Source organism: Stylophora pistillata, unplaced genomic scaffold, assembly GCF_964205215.1.
Source record: "Stylophora pistillata unplaced genomic scaffold, jaStyPist1.2 SCAFFOLD_1809, whole genome shotgun sequence".
Lineage (NCBI taxonomy): Eukaryota > Metazoa > Cnidaria > Anthozoa > Scleractinia > Pocilloporidae > Stylophora > Stylophora pistillata.
In genome coordinates this window covers 10001-23571 of record NW_028290911.1, presented here as the reverse complement: position 1 = coordinate 23571, position 13571 = coordinate 10001, and the positions used below count along the sequence as shown (strand labels likewise).

General features: G+C 38.3%; 1 protein-coding gene across 1 annotated transcript; it reads right to left on the bottom strand.

Annotated features, from left to right (window-relative positions):
- Positions 1 to 1848: 1848 nt before the first annotated feature.
- On the bottom strand, positions 1849 to 7703 carry LOC148715658 (calmodulin-A-like). Its single transcript, XM_088746650.1, has 4 exons — positions 5438 to 7703; positions 4207 to 4350; positions 3602 to 3844; positions 1849 to 2986 (listed from the first exon to the last, which is right to left on the bottom strand). Exons 1-4 carry the CDS (start codon positions 5493 to 5495, stop codon positions 2961 to 2963), a joined length of 471 nt encoding a protein of 156 aa, XP_088602776.1. The 5' UTR covers positions 5496 to 7703; the 3' UTR covers positions 1849 to 2960.
- Between the last annotated feature and the right edge of the window lie 5868 nt (positions 7704 to 13571).

The following is a 13571-nucleotide window of genomic DNA, read 5'->3' as shown; positions in this document are numbered from 1 at the left end:
ACAAGAAACCTTAGATGCTCCCAGTTGTCAGAGTGGGGAATGGTGACCGAAAAATGTGCAGCTTTATGCGACGAGGCCCTACTATATGAAGCGCGTGCACCTAAGTGACCTAAGGATGAGTGAGGGGGGGATGGGAGAGGTGAGTAGTGGAAGGTCGAATACTCTAGGTTCATCATTCAAAAGCAGCTTCAAATTATTCAACTATAAGTTTTTAGCCTTCTGCTGCATAGGTAAGGTAAGGTGGACTTTATTTTACCACAGTGACCCAATCAGCCATGAGGCTGGTATCCAGAGGGGCTCTGGACTAAAGAGTAGAATAATTTAAAAATACATGATATAACAATTTAAAAATACAAAATGTTTAAAATCGTAAGTAATCATCAGAAATTTAAAGGAAGAAAGTATTCTGCGTTCTGAATGTGACGAGGCAACAGATTAAAAGGGGTTGAGCCTAAATATTTAAAAGTTCGTTTCCCAAGGTTTAGCTTCGGTTTGAGCAAGTGCAAATCGGTTCTTCTGCGAGTGTCATAGCCATGTACATTCTGGCTTCTAATAACATACTAGAGGTACTAGTATATTTAAGTATATATATTTTAAACTAAAACACGTCCATGTCTTTTTTCGCATCATTTCTAACTCGGCCCACTCTAAAACATTAAAAGTGTCTTTAGAGGACTCACCTTAAAACAATGCGGGCAGCACGATTTTGTAACTGTTCAAGGGTTTTCCTGGAAGTGACCCACAGTTAACCGCCACCCGGTTAGCTCAATTGGTATAGCGCCGGACTGTTGTGCGGGAGGTCGAGAGTTCAAATCCGGCCGGACCAACACTCAGGGTCTTTAATAACTGAGTAGAAAGTGCTGCCTTTGTAATAATATCTGCAAAAGGTTAGACTTTCTAGTCTTCTCGGATAGGGACGATAAATGGAGGTCCCGTCTCACAAGCCCTTATATGTGATTTAAATTTGTGGGACGTTAAAGAACCCACACACTCCTCGAAAAGAGTAGGGTACGTAGTGCCCGGTGTTGTGGTCTATCTTTGTGCAGTGTCTATCCAGGGTGAATTGGGTGGAGGGGTGGTGCCTCGCATGGACCTTGTGTTCCGTTTGCACTAACCCTTCCGGATCTAGTCACACCCGGTGAAGTCGTTAAAACAAAACAAACAAAAAAACCCCATGTAGTGTCGGTATTACAAAGGATTTATTTATTCTTATTTAATCGCTTTCACCATACTTACAATACTAAAAGGACTAAAATATACATATGAACAAGACACAGAAGAGAACGGAGGACAAGGGTGCGGGACACAAAACAGAGCGAGGCTCCAAATTAAGTGTGCCCTTACGAGAAATACACAAATACTAACTATGTAAACAATAGACAGTGTAAAAAGTATATAAAAAAGTATATAAAATAATAAAAGAAAAAACGAAAACGATAGGAATAAATCCCTCATGCTGCCGATTGGCTTTCAAGTAGTTGCCAAGAGAAGTGAGATATTCCTTTAAAGGATGGCCAATAATGGTGTTATAGACACTTCGCTGCAAGATTTTATCCGTGCGAAAAGTCCTAAACGCTTGTTGACTTGGTTGTAAATAGGGTCGGTATGCTCTGTCCAGTGAAGCTCTTCATCGAGCATAACCCCAGGATAATCGATAATAGAATGATTCACAAAGCCAGTTTGATTTAAATTTTATTGACGTTTTAGTTATTGAGATAACTTGCTGGAGAAATGCCGGAGTATGTAAAACTGAAGAACTGGTCTCCATTTTTAAAAATCACTTCAGTTCATAACTTATTGCAGGATAGATAACCTTGCTCGTCGTTAATCGCTTATCGCAACCAAGAGTTAGAAATTATCTTTTATAATATTATAATGTAATATGGTTGATAGTAAAAACTTCCTTATATTCTACAGATATGCCAACTCTCTCTGAAATCACATGCATTCTTTTCTTTAAAAAAAGTAATGAAAATATTAACAGTACTAATGAACAAATGGCAGAAATAATATAAGAAATAGATTTCAGAGACCATTAACCATGTAAATGATTAACCAAACGATGAAAATCGCTTGTGGCATATTTACTGTTTGGCAAGAGGATGTATTTCTCATCATAAAATCAGAAAAAAAAGATCAATTGTGGTATTTTAGCATATCACAAAAAAATCGACATATTGGTTTTTTGATTTCAAGGTTTGTATGTTATTTTCACATTCAAGACATATGTTACAGAATTCGGCCAAGCCTTTGATTCGTTATTAGAGCAAATGCCCTTCTGTGCGCACATCAAGTAGAATCGCAGTAAATTAAAAACAACGTGGATGAATAAAATCTTCCCACTCAAACCTAAGGTAACCTTATCCAAAATGCAGCTAATAACGCTTAAAAATGTCAGAAGTAAATTAAGAAAAATAACGATTAATGTTTCTCTTCATAATTAAGTTAATAGAAAACCGATTCCACAGTTTATCGTAATAATTCGTATAGAGAAAATGATTCTTGGTTGAAATTTGGCTTCTTTTATAACTTTAAACTCGATCTTTGCAAGTCAAATATATAATAATCGCTTGCGCGATATAAGCTTCATTTTGAAGTGAAAAGAAAAAATCCTTCTTGTGATTCCTTTCAAGCTATAATAACTATATGGTAACATGTGACCATGTGACCATGTGAGATTTGAATAATGTATGTAGCAGACAAATTTTCTGCAAAACACAGCGGTGTCAAACACAGAGTCCATAAAAGCATGCCGGTGGTGAAGCTCGATAAATCGTTTGCCTTTTTGCACTGCAAATTGCCTCCCTTCTAATCATAGCTATATACTTCGACGGCATTTTCAACTTGTAACCCTTGTTGATAAAGGTTACTCAATTTGGACAAATGCAGTGGCTTCGATCAAGCTTCAGAGCTCTCTGCCTTTTTAAGCGCCTGAGCCCTTTTCACATGGCAAAACGTCGTTACTTTGTCATCAAAAATCGGAATTCTGCAGTGGAAAAAAGAACAGTGATTCAGTTAGTGCATCAGGAATGGAAGAATTTATTATTTGAAATATGTATATGAATGTTTTCTAAATCCTTCAGCAGGGTCTCAGCAATGACCCGCTACTAGCAAGCCTCAGTTCCGTCCGTTTCAGATATCAGGAAGGAAGTCCTGTCCTGTTTGAGCAAGCATCACTGCGCAAATCCCATGTTCAGTGTAAGTTGGAAAACTTTAACACAAGAACACTGATAATTTGAAATTTGTGGGCAGACTATTAAGGAGCCCCTAAAGTATTCTAAAAGAAACAAGTGACTGGAGACATTTTCAATCGAGTGCCGAAAGTAATCCTGGATTGCTTTGGTTTTACTTTTCTTTGCTGTGTGATTAGTCCAGAACAGTCGCGCCACTTTCTTAGCCAATCGGATTCAAAACTGAAACGCGCTACAGTCAGTTTGTTTGTTCTTAATTCGAGTTCTCATTGGTCGCTGGTGATATTTACCTTACTATGATTGGCTGTTGTGATTTCTTTGGTTCGTTTTAGGACACTCAATCGAGTAGCGCTCTATCAGTGCTAGTTGATGTTGATCTATTCACAAACAATGATGACTTTATAATTTACCTTCGTAATCAATTTGCCCATCACCATTAAGATCTGCCTCTCTCATCATCTCATCCACTTCTTCATCTGTTAGTTTCTCACCGAGATTCATCATAATTTGTCGTAACTCATGCGAACTAATCAGACCGTTTCCATCTTTGTCAAACACTCTGAAAGCGTCTCTGATTTCCTCCTCTGTATCACATGTTGTAATTTTTTTGGACATCATTTGAAGAAACTCTTCAAAGTCTATCTCACCATTTCCTGTCAATAAATAAAACAACAATAGATTGCAAAGCGCAGAAGTGAAATGTTTTATCCTCATAAATTTCGAAACAAAACTTAATTGGCCACTTCCCCAATGGGACTTTTCAAGGCCAATACGAACAAATTGAAACATTCTGAAGAAACAAAGTGTTTAAAAACTCCAACCGGCAAGAGACCGACCAGTTGGCTACATACAAAGTGCAGCCAAGAATTCTAACTCGGGACAACCGAGAACAAATCCAGAGAGTAGCAGACTGGAGGGTTTGATCATAGGAACACCAGAGAATGCGTAAGAGTCTGTTCTCGTGGCTGAGCAATTTTCTTTTAAGTAACACAACATAATAAAAATATATACAAACCGTCTTCATCCACATCAGCGATCATTTCCTTGAGTTCTTCTTCTGTTGGATTTTGTCCCAGGGATCTCATGACAGCGGCCAGTTCAGACGATGAAATTGATCCACCGCCATCTTTGTCGAACAAGGAAAACGCCTCGCGGAGTTCTAGGGAAAAAGAGCATTTCATTCAATTTGTTCACGGTTTCCTTGGAATAAGTGAGTCTTAAGGGTGCCCTGGCCGTTGCTATATTCTTTACTTCGTTCTTTGTGCTAAAAAGAAAAAGTTACGACGTTTATCGAGAAATTCTATTATGTAATCTGATCGTTCTAACGGGAAGAAAGCTAAAAAGAACTGCTCTCAGTAACAGTGACTACCGACTTGACAACCTCAGCGGAAGTCATCATTCAGCGGAAGTCATCATTCAGCGGAAGTCATCATCCGGGTCAAGTGAGGAGCTGTTTGTTAGTCGACAGTTGCAAGTCTGATTCGTGAAATCTGATTGGTTAATTCTTCCGTGATGTTATTGGCTGTAGGACTCAGGTGATGTGGGTCAGTTGACTGGTGAGTCTTTTTCCACGCATACGATCAGAACATACAATTGACAATAGTGTTTGATTCAGTGACTGCCTCAGCTAATGAGAGAGTCTCCTGGTCTTTGGAATTGACGCACCAGGGTGTCGATACACAAAAGCATTTGAAGAAAAAAATGGTAGTAGTTTATTTGATTAAAGTTTAGATTGGGAGTTTTGAGCAAATAGCAGGCTTGGCCATTCGAATTCTACTTCTGTAAGATACTTTTTAGTTAGAAAACTGACTGTAGCGGTTTCGTTTGAGTTAGAATGATGTTTACTTTTTCTTGAGGATAAGATGGTAGATACATTTAAATTATTGATGGACGGCATTTGTTAATCAATTCAACTGCGATTCATCACTGTTACAAGACAAACGATTGATTAGAAAAGAAAATTACCTATTATAACGGTAGCCTTAAACGCGAAGTATATTTTTGTCTCTGCGCATTACCAAATTGAATCGTGAGTTCTATGGACATTTCAAGTTTCTCTGTTTCTACGTTTTTTTCCTCTTTTCTTAGTTGTAACGAGAAAGAATTGTTTCGAAGTCTAGTACAACTGAGGGTAATCTTCGGCTACAAACATGACTAATTATAAGTGAAAGACTCCGTTAATCTTGCAAGGATTAAAACCTTGATCACAAATTCTCAATGGCACTGAGCAAGCTTGTAAACCTTACCAGCAATTTGGGGTGGGTTTGCTCCTTCGAAGGTAGCTTTAGAAGAGGGTTTACTCATTTTCGTCCCTTGAGAAAAATCGTGCCTGAATTCCTTGGATACACGAAGTGTTATGGCATGTTTATCCTTTATCAAAACCCTCAAGTAAAAGTTATTAATCAAAATAACGCTATACCCAACAAATTAAGTTAAAAATTAAGTAGCTTCCCATGCTCAAGTGATATAGACCGGAGGTCAACAAATCACGTTCGTTTATTTGCAAGTTTTGTTAGTTTGCAGCGTGACGACCATAATGTACTCCCGTTTCACATTATGTAGGCAAGGTTATAAAATGAGGGTTTTCAATAAAAGTATTCAAGACAAGCACGTCTCTTTAATGCAAAATATGTCTAGAAGTGTCTTAATTTAATCTGGAAAAAGCAATGACGATTTGTTGCCTTAGTGTAAACATAGTTAACTGTGGTGTAAAATAACATGATAAAACAGACGTTTGTTTCACAGCACAGAGGCAGCCATTCGTGTATGACTGGTTCGCTTACATTCAAAATCAAAATGGTTGAACTGTTAAGGACTGGACTGGAGCAAGAAAATACAGAGAGATTGAGGAATCTTGTATTGACTGATGGTATAATAGTAAAATGACATACTGCTATGATTGCGATTGCGATTGCGGAGTAACAAAGGTAATCGCTATATGAAGCCTTCACTTCGAAACAAAGCACAACTGTGATGGAAAACCCCGTGCTTAGTTACGGTTGATAACTGACAATTCACTCGATCAGTTGAAGTAGTAATTGTTCAAATATCGTGCTGTCGGTCTGCAGGATAACTGAAGTTGCCGAATCTTTCCCACTCCTACTCAATCCATGAAGTGATGGCGTGTTTGGGCGGGAACCTGTCTTCTCCTTAGTTTCATTGTCTATTATGCGTCAGTGGACATTGAACCGAGCAACAAGGAAACAGAAAGTTGACAGAATTTTTCACAGTTTTTCCTGTTTTATTGTTTGATAACGGTAAGGTTTTTGATAAAAGGTAAGGTTATGTCCAGTATTGAACGTTATGTGAATCTAAGGGTGCATGGCCTTACTCAGGCTCTAGAAAATTTGGGAATATTTACTAATTCATTATTTGGAGTGATGATAACTATTGGCTCCTATTTCAAATCAAGGTTCCACGAAAAAGTTTGACCTTAACATTAAATTAGTCTTTAGACCACAATGATCCTTGTGGCTCATTTCTTTAAAATTCCCTCATCAGTTTGCAAACAGTTCAGTCTCAAGTGAGTCAAGATATTCTCTATGGTACATGTACTTTGACAGAAAGTGTTCTGTAGTTTCGACGAAGAAAACCAAAAGGGTTCTTGTTTGTAGAATCGCCCCCAATTCCGACAGCTTGTATTCCTTGTCTGAAGACACGAAATGACTAGAACTCAGAGAACCCATCGAATTATTTCCATGTTTATATTAATAAAGCTAATGGGTTCTATGACACGGAGGTATAAATTTTTTTACCAGATAAAAAAAGGTTTTCATTGGTTTTTATCGGCAAGGATGAAATTTAGGGTTACTCTTTTTTGTACCATTGCCCCTGTGCTTTCTGAAACTTTTTCTTTAACACACAATAAACCTTTCGTGTGACTTTTAAAGGTAAAATGAAATAACGTCAATAATGAAAAGTAAAATACGTCCACAGCTAGGTAGTTCTGGAAAAAAGCTCTTGGTAATGTCATTGTAAATTTGTTATCAAAATGAAGCCACCGCTCACCAAGACTATATAGCATCAGCGCTCGTAAAAGTCTCGTCATTTTTGCAATACAAGAAAAACATTTTCTTTTCAGATTTCAGGAGGACACTCAAAAGTTTTGAACACATCCTTTGCTCCTAGTTTTAAGCTGATCGATCTCTCAAAAACTATTGCAAGTTCCTTTGTAAAACAATTGGAACAGAGTAGGGCGGTACAAATAATAACACAAAAACACGGTTGAATTATGTTCATTTATGGCCGGCGAAAAAGCTCTCCCACGTTTCTGTGACCGAATTAAATTATATCTCATGCTTTCACGTATTGAATAACAACTAAAGCGTGTACAGCGAACGCTTTATCATATCAATCGCTTGTAATTTATTTTCGCACTGAACTAGATCCCGCGTGTTAATGCTTTTGTTTAGAACATATCACGATTTACCAAGTTAATTCATATTTTCATTTTCATTTTAAAAACAGCTATTACCACCAGCGGTTCACTGTAAGGATTTTCTTCCGTGGAAGATAGCGGGGTAAACCTAAACCACAAATCGATTCTATTTTTGACGTTTGTAAAGCTGGCGTTCTGAATAATTAAATATGTGACATACTGGCTAAGCCAATAAAAAGTCTTGAATTGCATTATCCTATGATCCAGTTTTTAATAATTTTCATTAGCGCAGTCTTTCACATCAACAAGCTTAAGGCAACACTTCAAACCTAAATTTAGGTTAAGGCTAATAAAGATTATGTATATTTATCAAGTTACAATCGACCGATATATATCGTAGAGGTTACTATGCTTACATGAGCCGAAAGAGCCTGAATATGGCGACCAAACTATCAGATACACTACGAGAAAATTAAGAACTGCTAGCCTCATTCAGTTCTTGATACAGAAAGCAAGTGCTTGGACTACGAGTTCCTCATTTTCGGCGAAGTCCGGTCCATAGTGCGAGTCAAAGAAAAGATTGACGTTAGCGCGCCGCACGGAGCCTATGGCCACGGAGCGAGGCACTCTGGCGATCATGAGACGGCGCTAAAACGACTCATCCCATGCACTAAAGAACTTCCCGCGACGTGCGAAAATCATTTTTTTTTTTACTCGCGCGACGGATTTCGCCGTAAACGAGGGACTGCTCGTAGTCTAGCAAAGAAGAGTCTTCATCATTTAAGCTAGGGTTTGAAAAGTCGAAACTTAAGTTGCAGTGAGGTGTGTTTATTTCTCAATGCACCGAGTCTAAATACCTGAGCAGATCGTGGCTCATCTTATAATTGTATATACATATCTAATTTTTTAAATTTCCCACTAGGGCGATTAAAAAAATACACTACTGCATTAATTCATGTACACCTCTTAAAGTGGAAAAAGCTGCTGATCACGAAGTGGAATCGTCGCTCAGCTGGTTAAACAGATTTTATTTATTAATTCAGGCGCATCTCTTCGCAGGCGCGGGAAAAGCTGGCAACCATCTTCGCGATTTTCCCACGGTGCAAACGGTCCAAGTATCGTATGTTCTGGCCGGGTGAATCCATTGTCACGAGACGTTGAGATTGCCGGCGCACGACTTTAAGGCTTCCTCAGGATATTTCATTTTAACATAAACTGAGACAAAAAAACATTACCAGCCCCCCTTTTCTTTTATTCCTAAGATAAGATACAGTTGGTTGAAGCCTATTTTCCAAAATGCCATTAGTCATGCACCAAAATAACTCGTTAAATTACTTCAACTTCCTTTGGTCCCATCGTATCACGTGTACATGAAATGGAGCAGTAAAAGAGAGTTACTGTAGAAGGACACTTCGAATGGTCTGGGACGGAGGTGGCAATGTGGAAAGTTTCTTCGCATCTTCTCGCCAACTCACGACAGCGGGCTCCCAATTGTAAGGCATCACGCCCGAAAATTCCGTTATAGAAACAGTTATGAAAAACCAGCTAATAGCGTAATACAAAAGTCTGATAGAATGCCTCTCATTTCAACTTTAGTCTCCTTAACGTTAATTAGGCGAGAGGCAAATCAATCCAAACTCACGTACTAATCGCATGAATGAACCATTCAAAGTAAATAATTGCACTCTCAATCAAGTTGGACTTTCTGTGTATTTCCTTTTCGTGTTTTAAAGAACCCCTTCAAATGTTTAGCCAGAACATTCTTCATTAATAAGGTCGTACCTCGCCCTCATCACTCCTTCGTAAGACCGAAATATTTAGACCTGATGATGATGTACACCCATCTACCCACTCTCTTTCTCCTCCTCGATCGGCTAAACTTTGTCATCACATGTATAGCATTTTCTACGATTTGTTTCGACTTTCACAAATGCTCTTTGAGTGACTATCGTTTCATTTGATTTTGACGCCTTTTTTTTAGATGTACTCAGTGATCGGATAGCCACGTTCTTTCATCTTCATCGCTGTCAAATTACTTTATTTTCTCGAATCCAGGAGATTACTTCTTATGGCATCTCATTACATGAACCTATTTAGCTGTGACGTAATAGTGTAGGGGAAACCCCTCGATATGCACATCAAAAATCGCCATAGAAACTTCCTACTGCACACACTTTAACCAAAGTCAGTCGCGGTTTCCTATGGAACACTGAGCTCGAGGTAAGCCAAATTTGTTCTTGCTGTCTATAGTTCCGAACTCCAATACGCGGCCGAAAAAGAACTACGCACTAACAGATACGACCTGTATTTTTCTATCGCGCAAAGCGACAAAATTTTTACTCTTTAAGCGATGGCTTACCGTCCATCCCTAAGAGACTCTTTGCACGCAGTTAGCTATTCGCATTATAATTCTGCTTAAGTTTAGCAACTGGTTTTCGCGGCTGTGTGTACGCATAGGTTTTTAAAACCTTATATGGTCATAATACTTCGCCGGAGATCGACACGGTCTAGGGACTTCCTGGATCGATGCTCATGATCACAATTTCATTCCTGATAGCATTTAGTTGTTTAATGAATGTAGGCCGGAGTGCTGATGGCTAAACATGATTGAAAAATCTAACCTTGATAATGATCGAGGCTATTGCTCTGGGTTTAGTCTGATGTAATTCAAGACTGAGCAAACTTAGAAATATTAAAAGAAGGCTAAGACAGAAGTATCTATGAACATAGACCGCCGTTGCTAGGGAAATCTAATCATTATAGACTCGACCTCTTTGTTCTAAATCGACGTAAATCAGGTAGAATCCGACAATTTTTCTGCGCTGCAAGCTACAAAAACACATTCATCATTTTCTGTGTTGTATGGTAACCATAGATAAAAGACAAAGAGAGAAAAAAAAAACTTGACACATCGGTAGCTAAGACCTTGCCTGATTCATATTCGTAGGCGTCTGAAGTTTTTTTTTTTTTTCGAGTAAGAACTAGACTTGTTGAAGTTCAATTTTAAACATTTACTAGTAAATCGTTTACCTCGATTAACTGGCCAAACTATTGATTCCTACTGGTCTAGCTAATAGAAACGTCTTCATTTCGTCGAAAAATAACTTACCTTAAATTATTCAATTATTGAATTCTTACAAATTATTCAGATGCATCCACCGACAAGTTGTATACCCAATTATGTTTACTGAGGTGAAGTTTACGACGGTTAATTATCCTGTTACGTCCACAATGACTAAGGAACTAAGAGAACCAACGAGCTTGAGAGTGTTTGTCTTGCAGAAACTGATAGTTTATTTTAGCGTGATAACATAGAGCATCTTTGCAAGTCACCGACCGCTATGCTGCTTTATGGACCAACGGAAGTTGAAGTTGAAGTTGAAGTTCATTTATTTGTTTAAGCAGGTTGATTAATTGGCAGCTGTAATAGCTGATGTGGACCTGCTGTCCTATCCCACCCATCCCACCCCAGGGGAGGACATCCATCACACAGTAATCTCGTGTGTGGGAACTTAACGTCTCCTGTCCCAACCCTGCAGGAGACGGGACCTCCATTTATTCGTCCCTATCCGAGAAGACTAGAATATCTAACCATTTCTTGATGTTATAGAAAGGTAGCAAATTCTTCTCAATTATTTTAAGACCTTGAGTGTTGGTCCGGCCGGGGCTCGAACCCTCGACCTCCCGCACTATAGTCCAGCGCTCTATCCATTGAGCTAACCGGGAGGCGGTTAGGAGGAGTTAGTCTGGAACTGAACGGCAATTAAAGAAAGTCAGTGTAGGGGGTATCCCTTCGAATTCAAAGTTTAAAAAACCCTCACACTTTACTCAATACAGAATCCACTCATTTCGCCGCCTTACTACCCTGATAGGCCACTCATTGGCCTATCAGGGTAGTAAGCAATGGAACTCTCTTCCCAATAACATAAGACTGCTACACGAATTAAGTCAATTTAAATCCGAAGTTTCTAAATTGAAATTCGACTTGTAGAATAAATTTTACTTAGTTTTTATCTTGTTTAGAAATTATGTTATAACATAACCAAAGTAAAGCGCGCGCTCTGATTGGTCAATTTAGCGTCCTCCATTTGCCCATGGGTGTACGTTGCTGACGTGAGTAAATGCAAAGACTATTTTTCCGCGCGCGCTTGTTTTTTCTGGTCGCGTAAGATTTGTTAAATAAAAGGGAACTCTTTGGCTACAATGTTTCAATGTTATGGTATAAAACAAATGGTAAACACCACAGCATACACTATTGAGTTATGGATGCACTTGGGAGGTTTGCTAAGCACTCAAGAAGCTAGAGTCGCTCTCGGCTATCGCCTCGAGCGACTCTTACGCTTCTTTCGTGCTTAGCAACCTCCCGCGTGCATCCATAACTCAATAGTGTACGCTGTGGTGTTTACCATTTGTTAATTTTAATATCCTTTGCTTTAGAATTATATTTTGTATTTTATATATAGATAGTATTTAGATAGTTAGTAATTAGATTAATTTTAAATATTTTAAATTTAGATAACTTAACTTGGAGATATTAGCATGTATTTGCTATCTTAAATTCAAGTATAAATAAAGTTATTGTCATTGTTGTCAATATGAAAATCGTTTTAGATTGAGGCACGTTTGAAATATTCCGAAGAAAGATTTACGATTGATTGAAGAAGATTGTTTGCCATGCTCATTGACGACTTTCGGCCAAGAGAGAATCACAGCCCACGAGCTAGCAAAAAACCATGTTCTAATTAGGGTAAAACACATGGCAAGTAAAATTGTTTTTGAGCAAGTAGTATTTACTGTTCATCAGACATGATGTGAATAGATAACACATATAGAAAGTACCCTCCAAAATCGATCACTATTTCCTGAAATCCGAAATACTGACCTCCTCCACGCATTCGGTATGTTGTGTGGTTTTGAGGTAAGCCAAGTTAATTTCCTTATTGATTCTCGCTGGTGATGTGGAAAGTTTGAAGTTCCGACTATCTTTGAATGTATCCCTTTTTAAAGGATTCTACCGTTCGGGGAAGTAATCAGTGCCTACCGCGAAAGTTGTAAAATTGAATTTTTTTCTGTTGTAATTCTCTCATAATTTCCTTATCTTTGAATTGGCGGTTGTAGATAGGTTCGACTGTATATTAGTAATGACATCATCAGCCTTTCGTAAGAGTAGATTTAAAAAAATTTAAACTTAGCTGAATGGAATGATTCCACTGTATTGGCTGAAGCCAATTCCTTTTTTTGATGTGTCTTGGAGAGGCAAAGAGTAATCTCAATTTTGGATGTGTTACCTTATCATAAGGAGTTTTCAGATACGATCCTTCGGAAAATGAAACTTTCAGCATAACCAGAAAATCAAATTAGTAGTTGGGGAGTACCCTTGCATCTACGTCTCGTGCTTGGTTACCATTAGCCGGTGACGCTGCATGACAAAAAAAATGCAGTCCCGGTACGGAACGAATATTAAGAAGCCAGATTACAGTTTTATCAGTCATGCAACAAAATAACTGTTGCAAAACTACTTCAACTCTTTTTTAGTCGATCGTAGTGCGTTTACACGAAATGGCTCAATTAGGAAAGATCGCTGAAGTTCATTTAGAATGTTTGGGGACGGCGGTGCCAAGAGCAGATGGCAGCATGCTCTCAATTATGAACTTTTTACTTTCTAAACACGCCATTGATTAAAAAACTTCTTGACACCGGATTTGGGTTTCCAAAACTTGTCATAAAATAACTGAAAGGACAGAAATTTCCCTACAGCAAGAGGTATAAATCGATCACTTGCCTACACGAATAGTTAGATTGTTGCTAAGTAAACATGAACATTCCAGACGGGATCATGGCGGAGATTGACGTAAATAGGTTTTATTTGTTACAGGTCGGGTTATAATTGGCAAAAATAGAAGAAAAGACCAAACAAATACTGTCACTTTTTCCCTTAATTTTTTTTTATGCATAAAGATTTCTTCGCATGTCTTAATTCATACTAAGAAAGATACGAGGAT

Bases quoted from the DNA above. Each gene is read 5' to 3' on its own strand.
- LOC148715658 (XM_088746650.1), bottom strand. From the start codon at position 5,495: ATGAGTAAACCCTCTTCTAAAGCTACCTTCGAAGGAGCAAACCCACCC. The intron at 3,845-4,206 runs GTTTGTATATAT...ATTTATTGACAG, and splicing joins CGCTGATGTGGATGAAGACG to GAAATGGTGAGATAGACTTT. The intron at 2,987-3,601 runs GTAAATTATAAA...TTTCCACTGCAG, and splicing joins TGGGCAAATTGATTACGAAG to AATTCCGATTTTTGATGACA.